The 19,132-nt window shown below is 36.6% G+C and overlaps 1 protein-coding gene across 1 annotated transcript in view; it reads left to right on the top strand.

The window, feature by feature from the left end:
* The window catches only part of LOC136857881 (protein kinase C-binding protein NELL1), a 603,636-nt gene that overhangs the window by 496,128 nt on the left and 88,376 nt on the right, over positions 1 to 19,132 (top strand). The window contains exons 7-8 of the mRNA XM_067136916.2: positions 6,586 to 6,679; positions 9,144 to 9,335. Of these exons, the coding sequence (XP_066993017.2) occupies positions 6,586 to 6,679; positions 9,144 to 9,335 (286 nt within the window). The remainder of the gene's footprint in view (positions 1 to 6,585; positions 6,680 to 9,143; positions 9,336 to 19,132) is intronic.

The raw sequence follows: 19,132 nt of genomic DNA, 5'->3' as shown, positions 1-19,132 counted from the left end.
TACCCTTTGCCTACCTCATTATTATAATCACCATCATCCTTCCACATCACTGCAGGTCGCCCATGGACGTCAAATAGAAAGACCTGCACCAGGCGAGCCAAACATTTCCTCAGACACACCCGGCACTAAAAGCCATTCGGTAAATAATAATAATAATAATAATAATAATAATAATAATAATAATAATAATAATAATAATAATAATAATTCAGATATCTTTGTATTGTCCTCAAAAATCTTATTATTGTCGTTGTCGTTGTTGTTGTTGTTTCAACAGCTATACAAGAAATAGATATGATTAGCTGCTTTCAGCAGGAATATTAGTTTTACATTATATGCCATCCACAACATATTAGGCCTAAATATAGTTATGAAGAAGAATGAAAATATCTAGGATACAAACTGTGACTGAAGTGTGGGCTGCATTACCTAATTGAGGAAGCATAATTACTGTCAGTCAGTACATAAGATGTCAATGCATGTTTAATTTATAATGTTAATACTGTAACAATAGTATTTAACAGCATCTATCAGAGAGACAATTATAAGCCTAGCGAGTTTGGGCTTGCACATTTTTAACCAGCCATTTCCTAGTGGTAGTGCCTACTGAATACAGAATAGTCAGCAGAGAACTTACTGTACTCTTGCTACTTGAATAGACTTTGGATTGACAAATGAACAATTAAGAATACTTTACCTAAAGTACCGCCTATGCCTTAACTAAGATAAAATATGAACAGTTATTATGAATGGGTACTGGTACTTAAGTTGAAGAAAAGAAATTTGTTTTAGCAAAGAAAGATTCTGACTTCACTATTGTTTAAAAGTTAAAAATGAATGAATATAGACTATGTAAGAGCTAAATATTAGAAGGTACGTAAGTAAATAATTAACTTTCAAATACATTATCATCATTGCTAATTCCCTATTCTGAATGTGGTGTTTATTTTATATCCTTAGAGTTCTGAAATATTAAACTGGCTTCCAAAATCATTTTTTTCTTATTAAAAAGCAGGATCAAAAAACAAAAATTAATTATAGTTTTACTTGTCAGAAGAACTGTTTAGTTTGCTCAGCAATGAAAGGGAATCATAAAATCCTAGACAGTTATCACACAAATTTCAAGTTATGAGTCTTTATTCAACACACTGCAATTTTAGAGATAATGGCTTGATGCTTTTAGCATGATAATGCGGGCTATCTGCAACACTCAGAGGGCTACATGACAAAAGTTTTGTGTACATTTAACCTGCGAGGGGTCACGTGCCGAGTGTAACGTCAGGAGTCGCATTCGGTCGTTTTGACCGGAAATCAATAAAATATCAAACGCATACTTAATACACTATTTATTGTTACAATAATATAAGGTAATACTATTTAAACACAGACAAACACTTTTTACATAATTATAATAATGAGATTGCCTTTTGCTGATGAAACTGAAAATAAAAATTCAAGTTCTGTTTATGGAAAATACTTCTAAAATGATGTTTAATTTCATTTAACACACATCTATACAATTCTCCTTCTCCCTCTACTCAACAGTGAATGATAACTGCACTTTCCACATTATAAAGATGCTCAAAGATTTCAAACATCTAGACCACTATTCCAAAGTATGAGCACATTTCCACTTCCCTCTCTATACATTCTGGTACTGGAAATCTTGTTGTTTCTTAAGAAGAGCTTAGTACTTTATATTAAAATGTTACAAAGAAATGATTATATACATATCTACAGCAAAAGGATTACATTGAATTTTCATATGAAAATAACTTCTTTTTATTTAAAATAGCATTCTCTGTCTTATGGCAACCTGCAGTGGCAGAGAGAAATTGAAATAAAATAATTGACTATTATGGTATTAGACTATTCAATAAATTACCTGACAACATAACATATTGAAAGTTATGGTCATAATAAAATCACAGTGAAGAAGTATCTGATAAAACACTTTTTCTACAGAGTATTTAAGAGACTGTTTGTAAAGTATGAAGATTAATTATATAATTGTATGTAGGCCTATGTGTGCATGTAGTAATGTAAATATGACCTGTAGATATTGTAAGATTTATTTGTAAATCTGACATCATTGGTATCATGGTGCCATGTATGATTTATGGCTAGATAAATAAATATGCTTTTTTAATAAGATACAGTATTTATATTGGAGCACGTAGTCAATTAACCTAGAGAACATTAGGGTGTATTTGTGAAGTGTTGAGCATGCATGGGCTTTAGTTTGAAAATAACATTTCCATTGCAATTCTGTTTAGATTGCAGCTCACTAGATCTTACTCTTCACTACTCTCCTGAAATATCTTTGTGAAAATGATACATTAACTCGCATGTACACACAATAATAATTACACTGTTGATTTCTGGACAAGATTTACTGCTTTACAATTTTGAACTATGAATGTACATGCACAAAATTGCCGCTTGTTCACTAGAAATATCTTTAATTAAAATACCAGCAAGGAACTAATGTTTGCTGTTGTATTTAGCTGCCTAGCGACAATCATGGAAGCCCATTGCCCTTGGTTGGTACTGCGCCCTAGCTACACTCTTTGTGGTTGTGAAATGTGCCCTCACGGGAAACCAAGCTATGATATCACCCCACCAGTCCCTCACAGGGTCAAGCCACGCACGCCTGGAAGAAGACTGAGCTGCAAGAAGGATGAGGAGATAGACTTGGGTGAAAGAAATCCAGAAATTTCACCTGGGGGCCAGATCCCTATGGAGTTGATATGGCTAAGGCTGAACATAGTTCGGGAATCTCACTCGTTGACCAGATCTCATGACGGCTTTGTCCCATGTAGAGTGTTCGATTGATGTCATCACCATTGCTGTCTTTCTTGAGATGCCAGGGAGTCCATGTATAGTATCTGGTTCAGAAGCAGGTTCATTGTCGTTGAGGAACAAAGCAGGTTTTACCTGGTCCGTGAAGACAGATACTGACTTCTCTTTGATTTGGATAGTTATTGTTGTACCGAGGCAATTCAGTATTCAGTAAGGGCCAGAATATGGAGGGTGAGGTTGTAGGGCTCCATGTACTGAATCATCTCACAGATACATGTGTATGCATGTGTCTTAAATCTTCAAATATGAATGTGGAGTGTTGATCATATTTTGGGGCTGGTGTTGGACGCAGCTGGTGCATTTGATGCTGTAGTTTATCTATAAAATTGGAAGCATCTTCTGGTCGGTCGTCATTTGTCATGTCATCCAATAGTTCACCAGGGAGACAGAGTGGTTCTCCATAAACTTAGTTCGGCAGAGGAAACACCAAAGTAATCTTTGTAGGCACTTCGGATGTCAAGCAGGATAATTGGTAGAGCTTGCAGCCAGGATACGTTGGGATGGCACATAATAGGTGCTTTGAGTTGGCAGTGAAGTCTTTCTACCATGCAATTGAAGAACATAGGTTCCAGCTAGTGGTGCAGGATCTTAAAGTGCCAGTCAGGATCCTTGCATGTTCCGAAACAGCCAAGATTTTAACTGCCTGCCTTGGTCAGTGGTGATGCATAGTGGTGATCCAAGTCATGAAATCCAACGTGCAATAAATGCTTTGATGATATCTTCTGCTTTGCAAGTTATGAATCTCATTCCGTATTGACGGTTATCACTTTACAAAAGAAAATATTTATAAAATCCTCCTATCAATACAAGTCAAGTCATCTGTTAGATGAAGCAAAGTCTATACATGTTTCAGCCTAATCTCAAGGCCATCTTCAGTAGTAAAACAATGATTACATAATATACAAACAAATTAAAAATCGTAATGAAGTGAAGTGACAATGATCATGATTGGTGAGTTAAAAACACTTTGAGGTACAAAGTCCTCTCGTCTAATAGATCTTGCTGACTGTTAAATAAAAACACTATGCTGAGGAGTGTAGTGAGACCGTCAATACTATGAATAAAACGTGTATAACATCTGTAATGAGAAAAAAAGGAATATATGAGTGGATGAAGAACAAGTTAAAATGATGTACGAAAAGAAAACTCATATGACTTACTTGTAACTAAAAGTTGTCGTCTCGAATGGAGATGACCTTGTCGGTCTCAAGTCACATTGACAACTAAGCCTGTGTGTGGCTTACAGTGAATCTGTGTTGATGTGGTTGGGAGGGGTAATGTTGGGGGAGGGGCAGGGAGGGAGGGACGTTGTGATTCGCGGAAGGAGGGTGTTGATGGAAGGGCGGGTCTTGTTCTAGAATGTCGGTAGTGAAACTCTTTTTTATTAATGAACTGTTCGCAGATGAGCGGGACAAAGGTTTCCAATAAAATATTTTTCTTTTCATTGATTTCATTTAAGTTATAGACAGGATTGTTATATTGGTCGATATCTATATATATATTCTCTAGTATATTAAGTAAGGGACCTTTCTGTTTGTAATGCAAGATATTTAAGTCTTGATCAATTGTTGTGTATTTATGATTTTTCTCTCTACAATGTTCGCTCATGGCTGAGTAGCGATTATACTTTAGGGCATTAAGATGTTCAGAGTATCTTACATTGAAACTGCAGCCTGTTTGCCCAATATACGTTGAAAGACATGATTGGCATTTTAATTTGTATATTCCAGAGTTAGAAAATTTTTTGCTGTTGACAGTATGAGAATTAAAAAACATTTTTGTATTGGTGTGAACGGTCTTGAAAGCTACTTTTAACTTGTGCTTTTTAAAGATGTTTGAAATAGGATATATATTATTATTATTATTATTATTAAAGGTAAATGTGGTGAACTTCTCTTTATGGGAAGATTGTTTTTCTAAGGTGGTCTTGGGTTTATTTCTAAATTTATTGAGAATTTTATTCACGAAAGCTTTACTGAAACCATTACCTTCGGCTATTGCATAAATGGTGTTGATTTCCTTTCTAAAATTCTTACGGGATAAAGGAACATTAAGAGCTCTGAAAATCATACTATTGTAAGCTGTCTTCTTCTGTGTCCCTGGGTGTAGAGAAGTTTGGTGGATTGTGTTTATTGTGTGAGTGGGCTTCCTGTAAATATTAAAAGAAATGGTTTTATTCTGATTGCGGGTAATAGTTAAATCGAGATAATTAAGGGAATTGTTGTTCTCGGATTCTATCGTAAACTTTATGTGTGGATCCAGGTTATTAAGTAATTCAAGAACGGTGTTGCTGTCAGTAATGTGAGAATCCAGGATAATAAAAGTATCATCCACATACCGAGTCCAATGTTTGATCCCATTAATTTTACCTACAATGTGAGTGTATTCGAGGAAATCTACGTAAATATCAGCGAGGATTCCTGAGGCCGGTGACCCCATAGGAAGCCCCTTCTGTTGGTATATGATGTTATTAAAAGTAAAGAAGCCATTATTTAATGTAAACTTGAGAATCTGAATAAACTCTTCTATCTCCCCTATAGTCAATTTACTGAATTTGGAAAGATTGTTTTTTACTATTTTGATGGTTTTATTGACGGGTACATTCGCGTACATATTTATGCCCAGCAGGTGGCAGTGGTCCAATTATATCCAGATGGATGTATTGGAACAGATGGCATTGGTAAATTGCCCATTAGTGCATTAGTGTGACATATGACCTTGGTATGCTGGCAGTCCTGACAGGTTTGAACCCATGCGTGGCTGTCTTTTGATATTTTAGGGCACACAGAGCATTCTGATACCAAACAGATGGTAGCTCTGGCACCAGGATGGCTCAGGTCATGAAGGGAAGAAAAGACTAATCTGTAGTAGAGAATGGTGATGAAGAGTCTGTTTAGATGTCAGAGAAAAGGATGGTAGTGGTTCAAGGAATCTGAACTTGTTCCAAGGAGGGTGATGAATCACCATTGATAAGAGAATGAAGATCAACATTGTCCTTCTGCGAGTCTACCTATGATGAGAAATTCAAGGTGTTTTTAAAATTCCGTGTACACGAGATATTGCATCTGTGACTACATTGGAGAAACCTTCAATGCACTCAATGTTTGTTGCGAACTATGCAATGAACGATATTGGTTCACGTGCACAGACAGGAGTTTGTCACAGCGTTATTGTTGTTGGTGTTTCATGTTCAGGTCATGGTGAAGTCAGCAATATGTAGAAATCACCCAGTCGCTCACATGTACACACAGTAATAAGTAGAATGTTGATATGTTGACAAGCTTTACTGCCTTACAAATCAGAACTATGAATGTACATACATGAACATGCTGCTTGTTTACTGTGAGAATCTATTATTAAAATCCCAGCAAGGAACTAACCTTGTGTTGTTGTGCCTAGCAACCGTCATAGAAACTCGTTGCCCTTTCTTGGTTGGTGCTGCGCCCTAGCTGCACTCTTGTGGTTGTGGAATGTGCCCTCAAGGGAGAATGAGCTAGTGCTGTTGACGTGTTGCCACATTATCTTACCTGATTTTGAAATAAAATGGGTAAAAATCCATGCAGCAAAAAAGAGCAAGGTGGTCTGCATCAGGTTAAGAGACCCTTAATGTAGAGGAACTATTTTATTCCTTTTTCTCCTACTCAATTAAATTGTATTTAAATATTCTGTGAATTATAAATATCAACCTCAACAATTTATTAACACTGTAATAAATTTCTTCAGCATGGTGAAATCCAATGTCGACCTGTACAGTGTCCGAGTATCAACTGTAAAAATCCTGTGCTCAATCCAGGAGAATGTTGTCCAAGCTGTCTAAGTAAGTATTGCAAAATATTTGTTAAGCTTTATAGTTTCTATCTTTATCTTTGACAAGTAAATACTGCACATGTAATGGACAAAAAATTATTTATTTCTTCTGACATATATTATTAAATCTAAAGAAAAACAGAAATGAAGTACATACTGGTAGTAACTATTACAAGTAGAGATCTGCCATAACAATGTTCACATTAAGTGATTGCATAATGATGATGATAATGTTTCAAAGGGGCTAAAATCAAGGTATTTTTCATTGTAATTTATAGATTGCCACAAGATATACAGTATATGGTGACATTGGAATTTAACATTAAATAACAATTGCTCATAAAATGTCATTCTTCACAGCCTTGTATCAAATACTCCAACCACTCACCTGCAGTGTAGTCTAGTGTTTTTCTTTCTGAACATGCTTCACACCAAAGGTGAGATTTAAAAATCCTGCAGCACACTCACTTGATCATATACATTATTTTCAAATAAAACTAATATTCAGTACTTTTACATTTACTTAATGAAGAAATCTGTAAACAGCTTATGGAAGCATAAGTACCTGTTTGATTGTCATTGCAACAAGTGTTAATACTCAGTAATGTTAATGCTCAGGATTCAGATAAAACCTTGTTAAACTGGTTGATAATATTATTTTCTTTGAAAGTAGAAAGAAAGAGAGCCAGTACAGTTGTTATTCTCTGTCCCACAGAATCAGATTACAGAACATAATTACTTATTCAACATTACCTGTATTACAAATGAGCCCATGAATATCATGGCAATTGGGTTGTTATTATTAAGGAAAGTAAAGAACTATTCTCTTGTAGGATGTGTTTTATGTTGTGAAGGGGATCTACATCATTAATACTCATGTTTTCATTCTCTCACAGCACACCTGTTGATAAAGCCTTGTGTAGACTACTGCTATTATCACCATAGTGAATCATTTTGGCTCAGAGAGGCTACTCAGAATTGTCCAATCAAGCAGTTGTTGTGATGCTGCATTATCTACCCACTCATTGCATGCATTCCATGGAAAATTTCAGTGTGTTAATTATCCTTTGCACTGGGACAAAATATTTTATTTCATACAAATTCACTATTTTCATCTAAACCCAATGGTATCCTCTTCCTCAAAGAAGTCCATGGTCCTATATCCTTACATGCATACCTAATATACATCTTCATTGTAGACTGTTATGCCTTTCAGCATTCAGTCTGCAATCCTCTTTGAATTAACTAAACACCTCCATAATATTGTATCTGCAACTAGCTTTGTAGCCTCGCTTAGTTCCACACCTCTAATAATTAAAAAGCATGCCTAATCATAGTCATCTTGGTCTCGCTCTACTTTTTTTTTTTTTACCTTACATGGCCAAGTCCATTATTCTCCACATTCCAAGTACCCTCCTGCCTTTGTTCCCACTTGTTTGTACCAGCAACCATTCTTGCTACTTTCATGCCTATTACTTCCAGCTTACAAATAAGCTATCCCGAGTCTACCCAACTTTCACTCCTGTACAACAAAGTCCATCTGAGAACTCATTTCTTTCTTGCAAAATACCGTTGATCACAACAGCATTAGTCTTGCTGCACCTTGATTCAATTTCACTTAGTATACTACCATCCTGGAAGAATAAATATCTTAAGTACTTGAAATGATCGACCCTGTCCCAATTTTGTATTCTCTACCTGGCATTCAGTCCTCTTAAAGTTTGTTCCCTATTGGCAGCATTTTGGTCTTGGAAATATTAATTTTGATATCATACTGCACCTATTTAAAGGTTCCAAGATACACTATTAGAGAGCAGGGTTTCAGCATAATCTGCCATTAAGACCAAGTCGTTAGGAATTGCCAAACTACTTACTACATTTTCATTCAACTTAATCTCTCCTTGCCATTTTGTACCTTTGAGTAAATGCTCCATTTAAACCATGAACAACAAAGGTGAAATATTACAGCCTTCCCTAATCCCTGTAACTACTCTGAACCAAGAACTCATTCTACCATCATGGGGCCAACTTGTCAACATGCATACTTTTTCTGCAGCCAGTGTTTGAACTTCTGACTGTCTATCATATTCCTCCCTTAGTGCCATAATTTATCTAGAAAGTCAAGATAGTTTTCCTTGATACAGCACTGAAACTACGAAACATTAACATACTTGGCATACCTCTTGTAGCATTTGTCACTTACTTGACAGATGGCTTATAATAAGTGTTACTTCAAAGCTTAATTTTCATTGTTACCTTACTAATGCCTGTCTTTCAATAATGTATAAACAAATTTTGTTTGGGAATATTAATTAAAATAAATTACTCTAATTTTTGCTAAGTACTTCCCTACATTCTTATCTCTAAATTGTTGTGATGTGAATATTTTTATTATAACACGTTCAACTCTGGTTTTGCATGTATCATATAACATCCATCTGTTTGGAATTTAACTGACTTAACGGTATGTGCAGAGCAGTGTTACCTACGAGGAGTGCTGTACGATCACGGTGAGTCGGTAAACCTACGTCAGTGTGTGGAGTGTGAGTGCCGAGACGGAGCAATGCACTGCAAACGGATTGACCCCGAGACGATGTGCCCACCCCTGCCCTGTGGTCCACATGAACAGTTCAGCGTGCCCGGAGAGTGTTGCAAGTTCTGTCCAGGTACAGTGAGTAGAATGGTTAGTCCAATAACTATACTGTGTATAAGGCCAGCCATGTGTGTGTGTGTGTGTGCATACAATCTAGACTCCATAAGATATGTAGATGATGATGATGATGATGAACTGAAACTCATGGTGGTTAGTTATGAAGTATTTCAGCCAACTTAAGAAACTCTTAAAATTATGTATTCTATATTCAAGCAGTCGTGCTGAGGAAAAGACAAGAAAATTAAAAAAACCTTTTACATAGTGTAAGTATGGCACATTTTATTCTTGTGACAACATACCATACTTCATCAGGAGAAGCAAACTTCCAGGAAGGCAATTAAAAATATTCTACTGTATATAAAATATTGTATTACTAGAGAACTAGCTTACATTTCATGTTATATTGCACAAAAATTGGATGTAGTTATGCATTCATAGACTAAACGACAATTTGCACATTTCAGGCTTTTCCTGCATTCTGGTGGCCAAAACTTCAAACTTCAATATAAAAAAAGAAATGCCAACTTTCTTCACTAACATTTCCTGTAAAATCAAAAAACCTAAGTGCCACAAGATTTAAATCCATGACTGTGTTTTGCATTTGAAGACCATGTACCATCTTAAAAGACAATAGTAGACCAACCGATTAAACATTCTGCAGTTGTAGGGCAAAGCTGTCACTTGGTCTATAAATGCTTTGGTTCTTAATGTTGATGCTTAGTTCTGGTGGGATTTTGGTTTAAGAATGAAGGTTCTTTTACTTAACACGTCATTCGGCATTTGCACTGTTTAGCAGCTGCAGTATATTTCGGCAGGTTTGCGTATTTCCTTCTTTATAATCCCATGTCTGTATTGTCTAGCAACTGCTGCAGTATTTACAAATCTCCTAGCAAGCTCTAAACATGCATCCTTCAAGAGGAAAGGAAATGTGAGAAGCATTAGGAATAACTGTTATGAAAACAGTAAGATAGATTTTTCATATTTGTATTTGTGGAGTATTCAACATTTTTCAATATCATTTTTAGGCACCTCTACAAGATCTGCCTTCCGACAAAGAGCATGTGAGCACTGCATTCAAGGAGTAACTAATCCTGCACAACACTTTCAAACCAATTTTCTTAAACCTACTGAACACGACGAAGGTGTTTCTGATTTACATGATCAATTTAATCAACCTAAAACAGACATGATTCACTGTGAAAGTAATACATTTTTACCTTCAGTCAACCAGGACCTTCTGCACTGTGGCATTTCACTTCCAGTTGGAAAACAATGTGTAAATGGTTCACCTGAAGTCTTCACATTTTAGAGTTTTAATGTCAAATTTGAGTGCCGGTAATAGTTCCGACAGAACAGCTCTGAAATCTGTTGAAATCTAAGTGTCTGACCCTTAGTTGCATGAATTAATAGAAACAAAATTAGGGAATGTTGGGGAAATAAGCCACTCTGGCAAAGATGTACATGTGTTAAAAGAAGTGTTTTCTAATGAAAAGTCTCAGGAAGTCTGTGATGATATTCCACGCTTGTACACAAGTGTTCAGATAATAGTATTCTGTCAAACAACTTTTCTGTTATAAATGAAGTATTTCCTAGCACATCAGGAAATATTTTATGCCAAAATTGTGACGAAATGCTGGATAGTGGCACCTGCAATAATTTCGTCCCACAAGGAGACACTGGGACATCAGATGTCGAAATGGAATTGGACACTAGCGGTGCTATTTCAGATTGCGACCAAGAAAAGGAAGAAAGCAAAGATTTTAAGATCAAACACGACAAATTAAGAAAAGGAAGGTGAATACCAATCAAGACTAGATCAATACTAGGGGGATAGTCACATTAGGTAAATAATTTTGGGATTATGAATGCAATTGCAGGCTCAAATGCCACAAATTACTTACAGTGGAGGAGAGACGAGCGATATTTACTAAATTTCATAAAGCTGGCTCTTATGAAGCTAGATGCCAAATAATAGCAGGAATGGTTAAAGCGATGTGAAATCGTGGATGGGAGAGGGAGTGCTGGAGGACATAATAAACTACCAGAAGCTAAAGTCCGTGAAGTATGTGAACACATTTCAAAATTTTCGAAGTATAAATCACTTTATTGCCATTCACAAACAAAGGCAGAATATTTAAGTCCAGGTGCTACTCTCAATGTGGTGTACGGTCTCTACTGTGACAACTATGCGATGCGAATCCTGTTTCTTTAGCATTATATAAACAAATATTTCTAACCAAGTTCAACATGCAATACATGTGATGCTCTTACCATGAGGATACAGAATTCATCAGGATTGGATTCTTCAGTAGCAAAAGAACAACATGAAAGTCATTTACAGGAAGTAAACCATGCAAGGAATCTCATGAAGCAGAATTTCATGCAGGCTAAAAACGCAATGTTGAGAGAAACTGAATGCATTTCGTTTGATTTGGAAAAGACATTGCCACTCCCAAAAATACCAATAAATAGAGTGTTTTATAAACGCCAACTTTGGTTGTATAACTGCGGTATTCATGATTCCGAGGACAATGGATTTTGTTACGTGTGGGTGGAAGGAGATGCTGGAGGAGGAGCCCAAGAAATTTGATTGTGTTTAAGGAAACACATACTGGGTCTTGTATCACCAGACACAAGATGCATGTGGGGGCCAGAATCGAAATATAAAAATAGCTCTGTCGCTGAAAACTATTCTAGAATAACATCCTAGCCTACTATCACCAATGCTTTCTAGTTCCTGGGCACAGTTTCTTGAAAAATGAGTCGGACTTTGGTGATATTGAGTCTGCATTAAAGTTCCAACAAGTCTCTATGTGCCAGAAGATTACATTAAAATAATGAACTCTTGAAAAAAGAGAAAGCCTTTGCAAGTCTTTCAAATGGTAAAGGAAGAGTAGGTACATCGACAATAGAAGGCACGATTATCAACAGGAAGAAAAGCGTCGAAGGTGAAAAGGTAAACTGGTTACTGTTCAAGGAAATCCAGCACAGGAAATCAGAGCCTCTGTCAGTTTTTGTGAAAAGTGATCTGAGGCAGGAAACCTACACGAAAATAAACATTGGAAAAAGGAATGGTCGAAAATTTGTCCGTGACAGCATACATTTCTCAAGAAAACTGTTTAAACTTTGGCCTGAAGGAAAACCAATAATCTCAGAAAAATTACGTGATCTGAAGTCCATGTTTCACTTGATCCTTAAAGACTGTTTGGAGTTTTATCAAAAGTTAGTTAGTTCTTCTACCATAGATGATAATATCGAAGGTTTTTCCGGAAAGCCCGATTTTGAAATAACTTGTGAAGTTGTTTGAAAAGGTGAAGTTTACTCTCTTTGTTACATTGATTTTACTATTATAATTTGCCTCATTTAGTTGTGAAGTTCATACACTATAAAGAACATGGGAAAGGGTGTTAATAAAAGAGTTACTGACTCTAGAATGTCAAATATTAACAATGGTGTACTGTGATATTGTGCTTGATAGTTCTTTCTGTAGAAATGGTGTGCTAGTTTTGAATTAACCTGTTTCACATTTGTAGACCAAATGCCACCTGGCGCTTGGACTCCCATTGCATTATAGAAATTCTCAAATCACTTGCAGACTAAGATGCATGTTTATCAAAATAAAATACTCAAATAAGATTTTTGCTTATATTATTTTGGAAAAACAAATTACGATGCTATGTGAATATCATAAAATTTTATTTATAGAAAAATGCACAGAGTAGATAGTTTTCCTTTAAGCATTCACAAAGACGCCGTTTTCTCAAAACATGAATTTTGTCGCTTAGTCTATCATTGCATAACGCCATCCAATTAATCTTGAAATTCCTTTCACAGTGATAGAGAATGGGAACAATTAATATTTGATTCTATCATTCCTTGTATTGCTGCACAGTTAGTTCAGTTCAGATTTTTCTCTCTGCTAAAGAAAAGAAGATCACATTAATTTATACTAAATAGTCCTCATCTCCCTTTTACTGTAAAATATTACTTCATATTCTGTGATATTCTCTGAATAATTAATCCTCCTGTACATCTAGTACACCCAGGGTGAAGAGAATCAAAAACTTATCATAGTTTCTTTCCTAATATTTACTTAATATTGTCCCTTTATGAAGCCTGTTACTGTATTCTTGTGTACAAAACTGGCTATAAGTCAGGGTCACCAACTTCAAGAACATTTTGGGGACTAAGAATGCCTACATCCTATCCACTCTCATAGACTTGGTTTTCAGTCTCTAGCAGAGTGAAGTGATTGTGCCACATTTGTCATGTTGATGCACTTGTTAGCATGAGGTTGAAATACGTCCATCCACAGTTGATTTTAGATGGGAGGTAAGTGGCCTTCTCTTTGGTGCTCATGGAATTCATTCAAATGGATAAAGAGAGATGGCAATACATATCACAATTAGCTCATTGAAGCCGATGTTTGTGCCTGTCGCCACATCAGCAATACCATCAGTGACAGCAAACAGGAACAAAATAAGAACACATCACCAATGTGCTGCCAGAAATGAAACAAACAGGCAAACATGGCCACCATATTGCTTGAGCCAAAACATCATAATTTTTGCTACCTAATATTGATCAATATATGATGTTTAAAGCAAATACAAGAGACCTGTATTATGATTTGAGTTTATTGAGATGCTGAAAAGAGTTCCAACATAAAGGACGGCATGCACTTAGGAAAGAAAATCAGAAATATACATATAAACAATGGTAAATTGAAAACAACAATCAAATTAACTGCAGATGTTTTGAACCATTTCAAATGACTTCAAATGTCAGTACCAGCAGAATTCTATATCCTTACTGTTTCCCACTCCTGTTCAGTGAATTTTAAAATATTCTGCCCTCTAACATAAAATGATTTTTAAACTAAAAATAGTGTAAATTGCTGGAGATCCTAACTATAGTAAATAGGGGTTCTACAACTCAGCAGTGAAGAACTAAGCCAAAATAGTATTGCTGAGTTAAAAAAAAAAGACAGATATTTTACAATAGGTATTTGTTTGGGTTTTCTTCCAATCTTAGTGATAATTCAATTCTTTTTCTGAATGTAGCAGAATAAGTTAACATCATTAACCAACAGGTTTAGAACATTTTGAAAAAACCAAACCAAATCCCACAGCACTTAACACCCTTGATAGGGCTTTGGCCTGCCCAGCGACCGCTGCTCAGCCCGAAGGCCTGCAGATTACAAGGGGCCATGTGGTCAGTACGACGCATCCTCTCAGCAGTTATTCTGGGCTTTCGAGACCGGGGCCACCATCTCACCATCAGATAGCTCCTTAATTCTAATCACGTAGGCTGAGTGGACCTCGAACCAGCCCTCAGGTCGAGAGAAAAATTCCTGACCTGGCTGGGAATTGAACCCAGGGCTCCGAGCAAGAGGCAGGCATGTTATCCCTACACCATGAGGCCGGCAAACATTTTGAAAGGTGATAAAATAACATACAGTTGCTCAAAAAAGAATGAGTGGATGCTATTTTATAAGCTCCTTGCAGGTAAACTTTTCTCAGAAATAATATTAAATAATATTGTTGTCGGTACCCACAGGGTATCTACATGAGAGTTGAATTATATTTTGATAATAATTGAAAACCTCCCCTGCGAACCATGTGACCTTGCTGTGGTGGGGAGGCTTTTACTTTCTAAGTAAAGCCAATAGCCAAGCTATAGGTGCAGATGGGTATCTGTCAAGAGACCAGAGTAACAAATGGTTCATTGAAAGCGGGAGTAGCAGCCTTCAGAAGTTGAAAAGGCAGCAGTCCAGATGATTGACTGATATGTCCTTGTAATAATACTTAGCTATGTTGATACTGCTACATGGCTGAAAGCAATGGGAAACTATAGCCATAACTGACTCCTGAGGACATCCAGCTCTCTCTGTATGAATGATGTACTGATGTTGACTTCCTCTCGGGTAAAATATTCTGGGGGTCAAAAAGTCCCATTCAGTTTTCTGGGTGGGAACTAATCAAGAGAGGGCAATCATCAGTAAGGTGGATACTGACATTATGCAAGTCAGAATGTGGACTGTTAGAAGCTTGAATCGTTGTAGTAGGTTAGAGAATCTGAAAAGGTAAATGGATAGACTAAATTTAGATGTAATTGGTATAAATTATGTTGGCCGAGAAAGGAAGATTTTGGTCAGGCGACTACAGAATTATCAACACAAAATCAAGCATGGAAAATGCAGGAGTTGGTTTAATAATGAATTAAAAAATAGGGCTGCAGGTAAAGAAATTGGAAGAATATATGAAGAGAGAGATTTAATACCATATTTAAAAGATGAAGAGAATCTAATTGTGGTGGGATACTGGAATGCAGTAGTAGGCAAAGGAAGAGAATGTAATGCAGCAGGAGAATTCAGAATGGGACAAAGGAATGAAAGTGGAAGCTGGCTGGTTAATTCTGCACCAATCATAATATAGTCCTTGCTTATACTTGGTTCAAATACCACAAACAACAGCTGTATACATGGACAAGACCTGGGGACACTGGAAGGTATTAAATAGACTTCATTATGATTAGGCAGAGATTCAGAAACCAGGTGGTTAGTTTGTAAAACTTTCCCAGGGGCAGATATGGACTCGGAACACAACCTGTTGGTTGTGAAATGCCATCTGAAGTTGAAGAAATTGAATAAAGGAAGGAATGCAAGGAGATGAGGTCTAGACAAGTTGAAAGGAAGAATGTGAGGGATTATTTCAAGGAACATGTTGAACAAGGATGAAAGGCTGAAGGAAACACATTAGAGGAAGAATGGAAGTCAGTAGAGTTGCTGAAGAAAGGTTAGGCAGGAAGGAAGGATCATTTTATAATCAATGGATAACTCAGGAGATTCTATACCTGATAGATGAACGATGAAAGTACAAGAATGCAAAATTGACCAGGGCAGGAAAGAATACAGGCAATTAAAGAATGAAGTAGACAGAAAGTGCAGGAGAGCTAAGGAGGAATGGCTGAAAGAGAAGTGCAAGGATATTGAGGGTTGTATGGTTGAAGGAAAGATAGATGCTGCTTACAGAAAAATCAAGAAATCCTTTGGAGAAAGGAAAACTGCATGTATGAATATTAAGAGCTCAGATAGAAAATCACTCCTAGGAAAAGATGACAAGGCAGAAAAATGGCAGGAACATATCTAACAGTTGTATCAAGGTAAACAAGTAGATGATATAGTTGTGGAACAAGAAGAGGCTGTTTATGCTGATGAAATGGGAGACCCAATTTTGAAGTTAGAATTCGACAAAGTTTTGAGAGGCCTAAATAGGAATAAGACACCTGGAATTGATGACATACCCTCAGAATTACTGACTGCGTTAAGAGAAACCAGCATGGCGACGTTATTGCATTTAGTGTAAGATGTATGATACACGAGAAGTACCATCCAAATTTAGATAAAATTTTGTTTTACCTATTCCCAACAAAGCAGGTGCTCACAAATGTGAAAATCACCACACTATTAGTTTAGAATCTCACATCTGCAAAATTTTAACTTGTATTATTTACAGTAGAATGGAAAGACAATTTGAAACTGAGTTGGGAGAAGATAAATTTGGCTTCGGAAGAAATGTAGGAACATGTAAAGCAATCCTGACTTTACTTCTGATCTTAGAGGACCGAATTAAGAAAGACAAGCCCACATACATGGCTTCTGCAGGTCTCAACCTTTGCATTAGACCTTAGGCATTTGATAATGTTGATTGGACAAAGCTATCTGAAATTCTGAAGGTGATCTGGATCAGATACCGAGAAAGAAGAATTATCTACAATCTGTACAAAAAATCAGTCTGCACTGATAAGAATCAAGGGCTTTAAAAAAGAAGCAGCTATCCAGAAAGGAGAAAGACAAGGCTGCAGTTTGTCCCCCCCTCCTTTCCAAAGTGTATATAGAACAGGCGTGTAAAGGAAATCAAAGAGGACTTTGGAAAGGGAATCACAATCCAAACAGAGGAAATCAAAACTCTGAGATTTGCTGAATGGTATGGACAGAGTCTTGAGGATGCAGTACAAGTTGAAAATAAATCATCCCAAAACAAAAGTAATGGAGTGCAGTCAAATGAAGTCAGGTGATGCAAGAAATATTAGATTAGGAAATGAAGTCTTAAAGGAAGCAGATAAATATTGTTACCTGGGTAGTAAAATTACTAACAATGGCACAAGTAAGGAGGACATAAAATGCAGACTAGCTCAAGCAAGGAAGGCCTTTCTTAGGAAAAAAATTGCTCATTTCAAACATTGATATAGGAATTGGAAAGATGTTTTTGAAGACTGGAGCATGGCATTTTATGAAAGTGAAACATGGACGATAACTGGCTCAGAAAGAAAGTAAAAGCTTTTGAAATGTAGTGTTACAGAAGAATGCTGAAGGTGAGATGGGTAGATCAAATTACGAATGAAGAAGTACAAAATCAAATTGGTGAGAAGAGATTGATTTAGCTAAATTTGACAAGAAGAAAAGATAGAACGATAGGACACATCTTAAGACACCCAGGACTTGTTCAATTGGTTTTTGTGGGAAGTATAGGCAGTAAGAGAGGTAGGGGTAGACCAAGACAAGCAGAGTTATTTGCTGGAAGGAAGGCAAGTTCGATGTTACTGAAGGTTAACGAACTGGAATGTACGGGGCAGTTGCCTAATGACACATTCTGTCTTTCAGTTTTTCCAGATAAGCAGTGAAAATTATGTTGTTCATCCAAGCTTTTTTATTGTCCTCATTTTAAACAAGTGATCTTAAACCTTTTAGACAGTGAGGTTTGGGTGATTTTCCTATTACCAACGGAGGAAGCTTATCAGATACATCTGCATTTGTTGTAAGATGTACTGTTAGGTGCTCTATGCTCCTTTTGTCCCCATGACAAGGATTACACTTCACCGCAGGAGTTTTGTCTGGTAGGGAGTTAAAGAATATCTCTGCTGACTGAGCAAGTGGCCAGTTAGGGTCGCACAGCTGTGAGCTTGCATTCGGGAGACAGTGGGTTCGAACCCCACTGTTGGCAGTGCTGAAGATGATTTTTCGTTGTTTCCCATTTTCACACCAGAAAAATGCTGGGGCTATATCTTAATTAAGGCCACAACAATTTACTTCCCACTCCTAGCCCTTTCCTATCCCATCGTCACTATAAGACCTATCCGTGTTGGTGCGACCTAAAGCAAATTGTAAAGAAAAAATATGTATGTCCCTGTTTCATCACAATTGCAGATGTCAGTAGAATTGTAACATTCTATAATTCTGGGAACTTCATTTTCTCTCCAATGACGGAGTATATTCTCATCCACGCTGTTGGTCTCTCCACAAATCCTGTAGCCAGAGGAATATTTCAACTTAAATTGCTTAGTAAAATCCAGTGTCTTCTCTTGTAGCATCTTTCCATCAATGGGGAAGTTTTTTTTTTTTTTTTGCATAGTTGATTGAACCAGACTATAACACACTTTTCTAAATCAGCAAAATGTCCTGTCTGTACTCATTTTACAACTTCATGGCTAGAACCAGGCCTCGATGCATTTTTCTGTGTTTCCTCTGCAGTTTTTATTACCATTGTCAATGCTGAATATGGCAGTCCTAGGCATTCAACGATGTTCGTTTTTGTTTCATTATGGTTGTTTTTAACCTCATATTTTTTTTTAAACTTTTCTCCATGACTACAAGATTTTCTGGATTTCCTATTTACCTTTTGATAGGCACACAGATTTTTTTTCTTTGAGACTGCAATGTTCATTGAACTGCAAACACAGAACAAGACCTTGTTTGACCATATTGTTGACGCGTGTGCAGGGATAATGTGTTCCATAAATACATGGAGC

This window comes from Anabrus simplex, chromosome 1 (assembly GCF_040414725.1).
Source record: "Anabrus simplex isolate iqAnaSimp1 chromosome 1, ASM4041472v1, whole genome shotgun sequence".
In the NCBI taxonomy this organism is placed as follows: Eukaryota; Metazoa; Arthropoda; class Insecta; order Orthoptera; family Tettigoniidae; genus Anabrus; species Anabrus simplex.
This window is presented reverse-complemented; position numbering and strand designations above follow the sequence as displayed.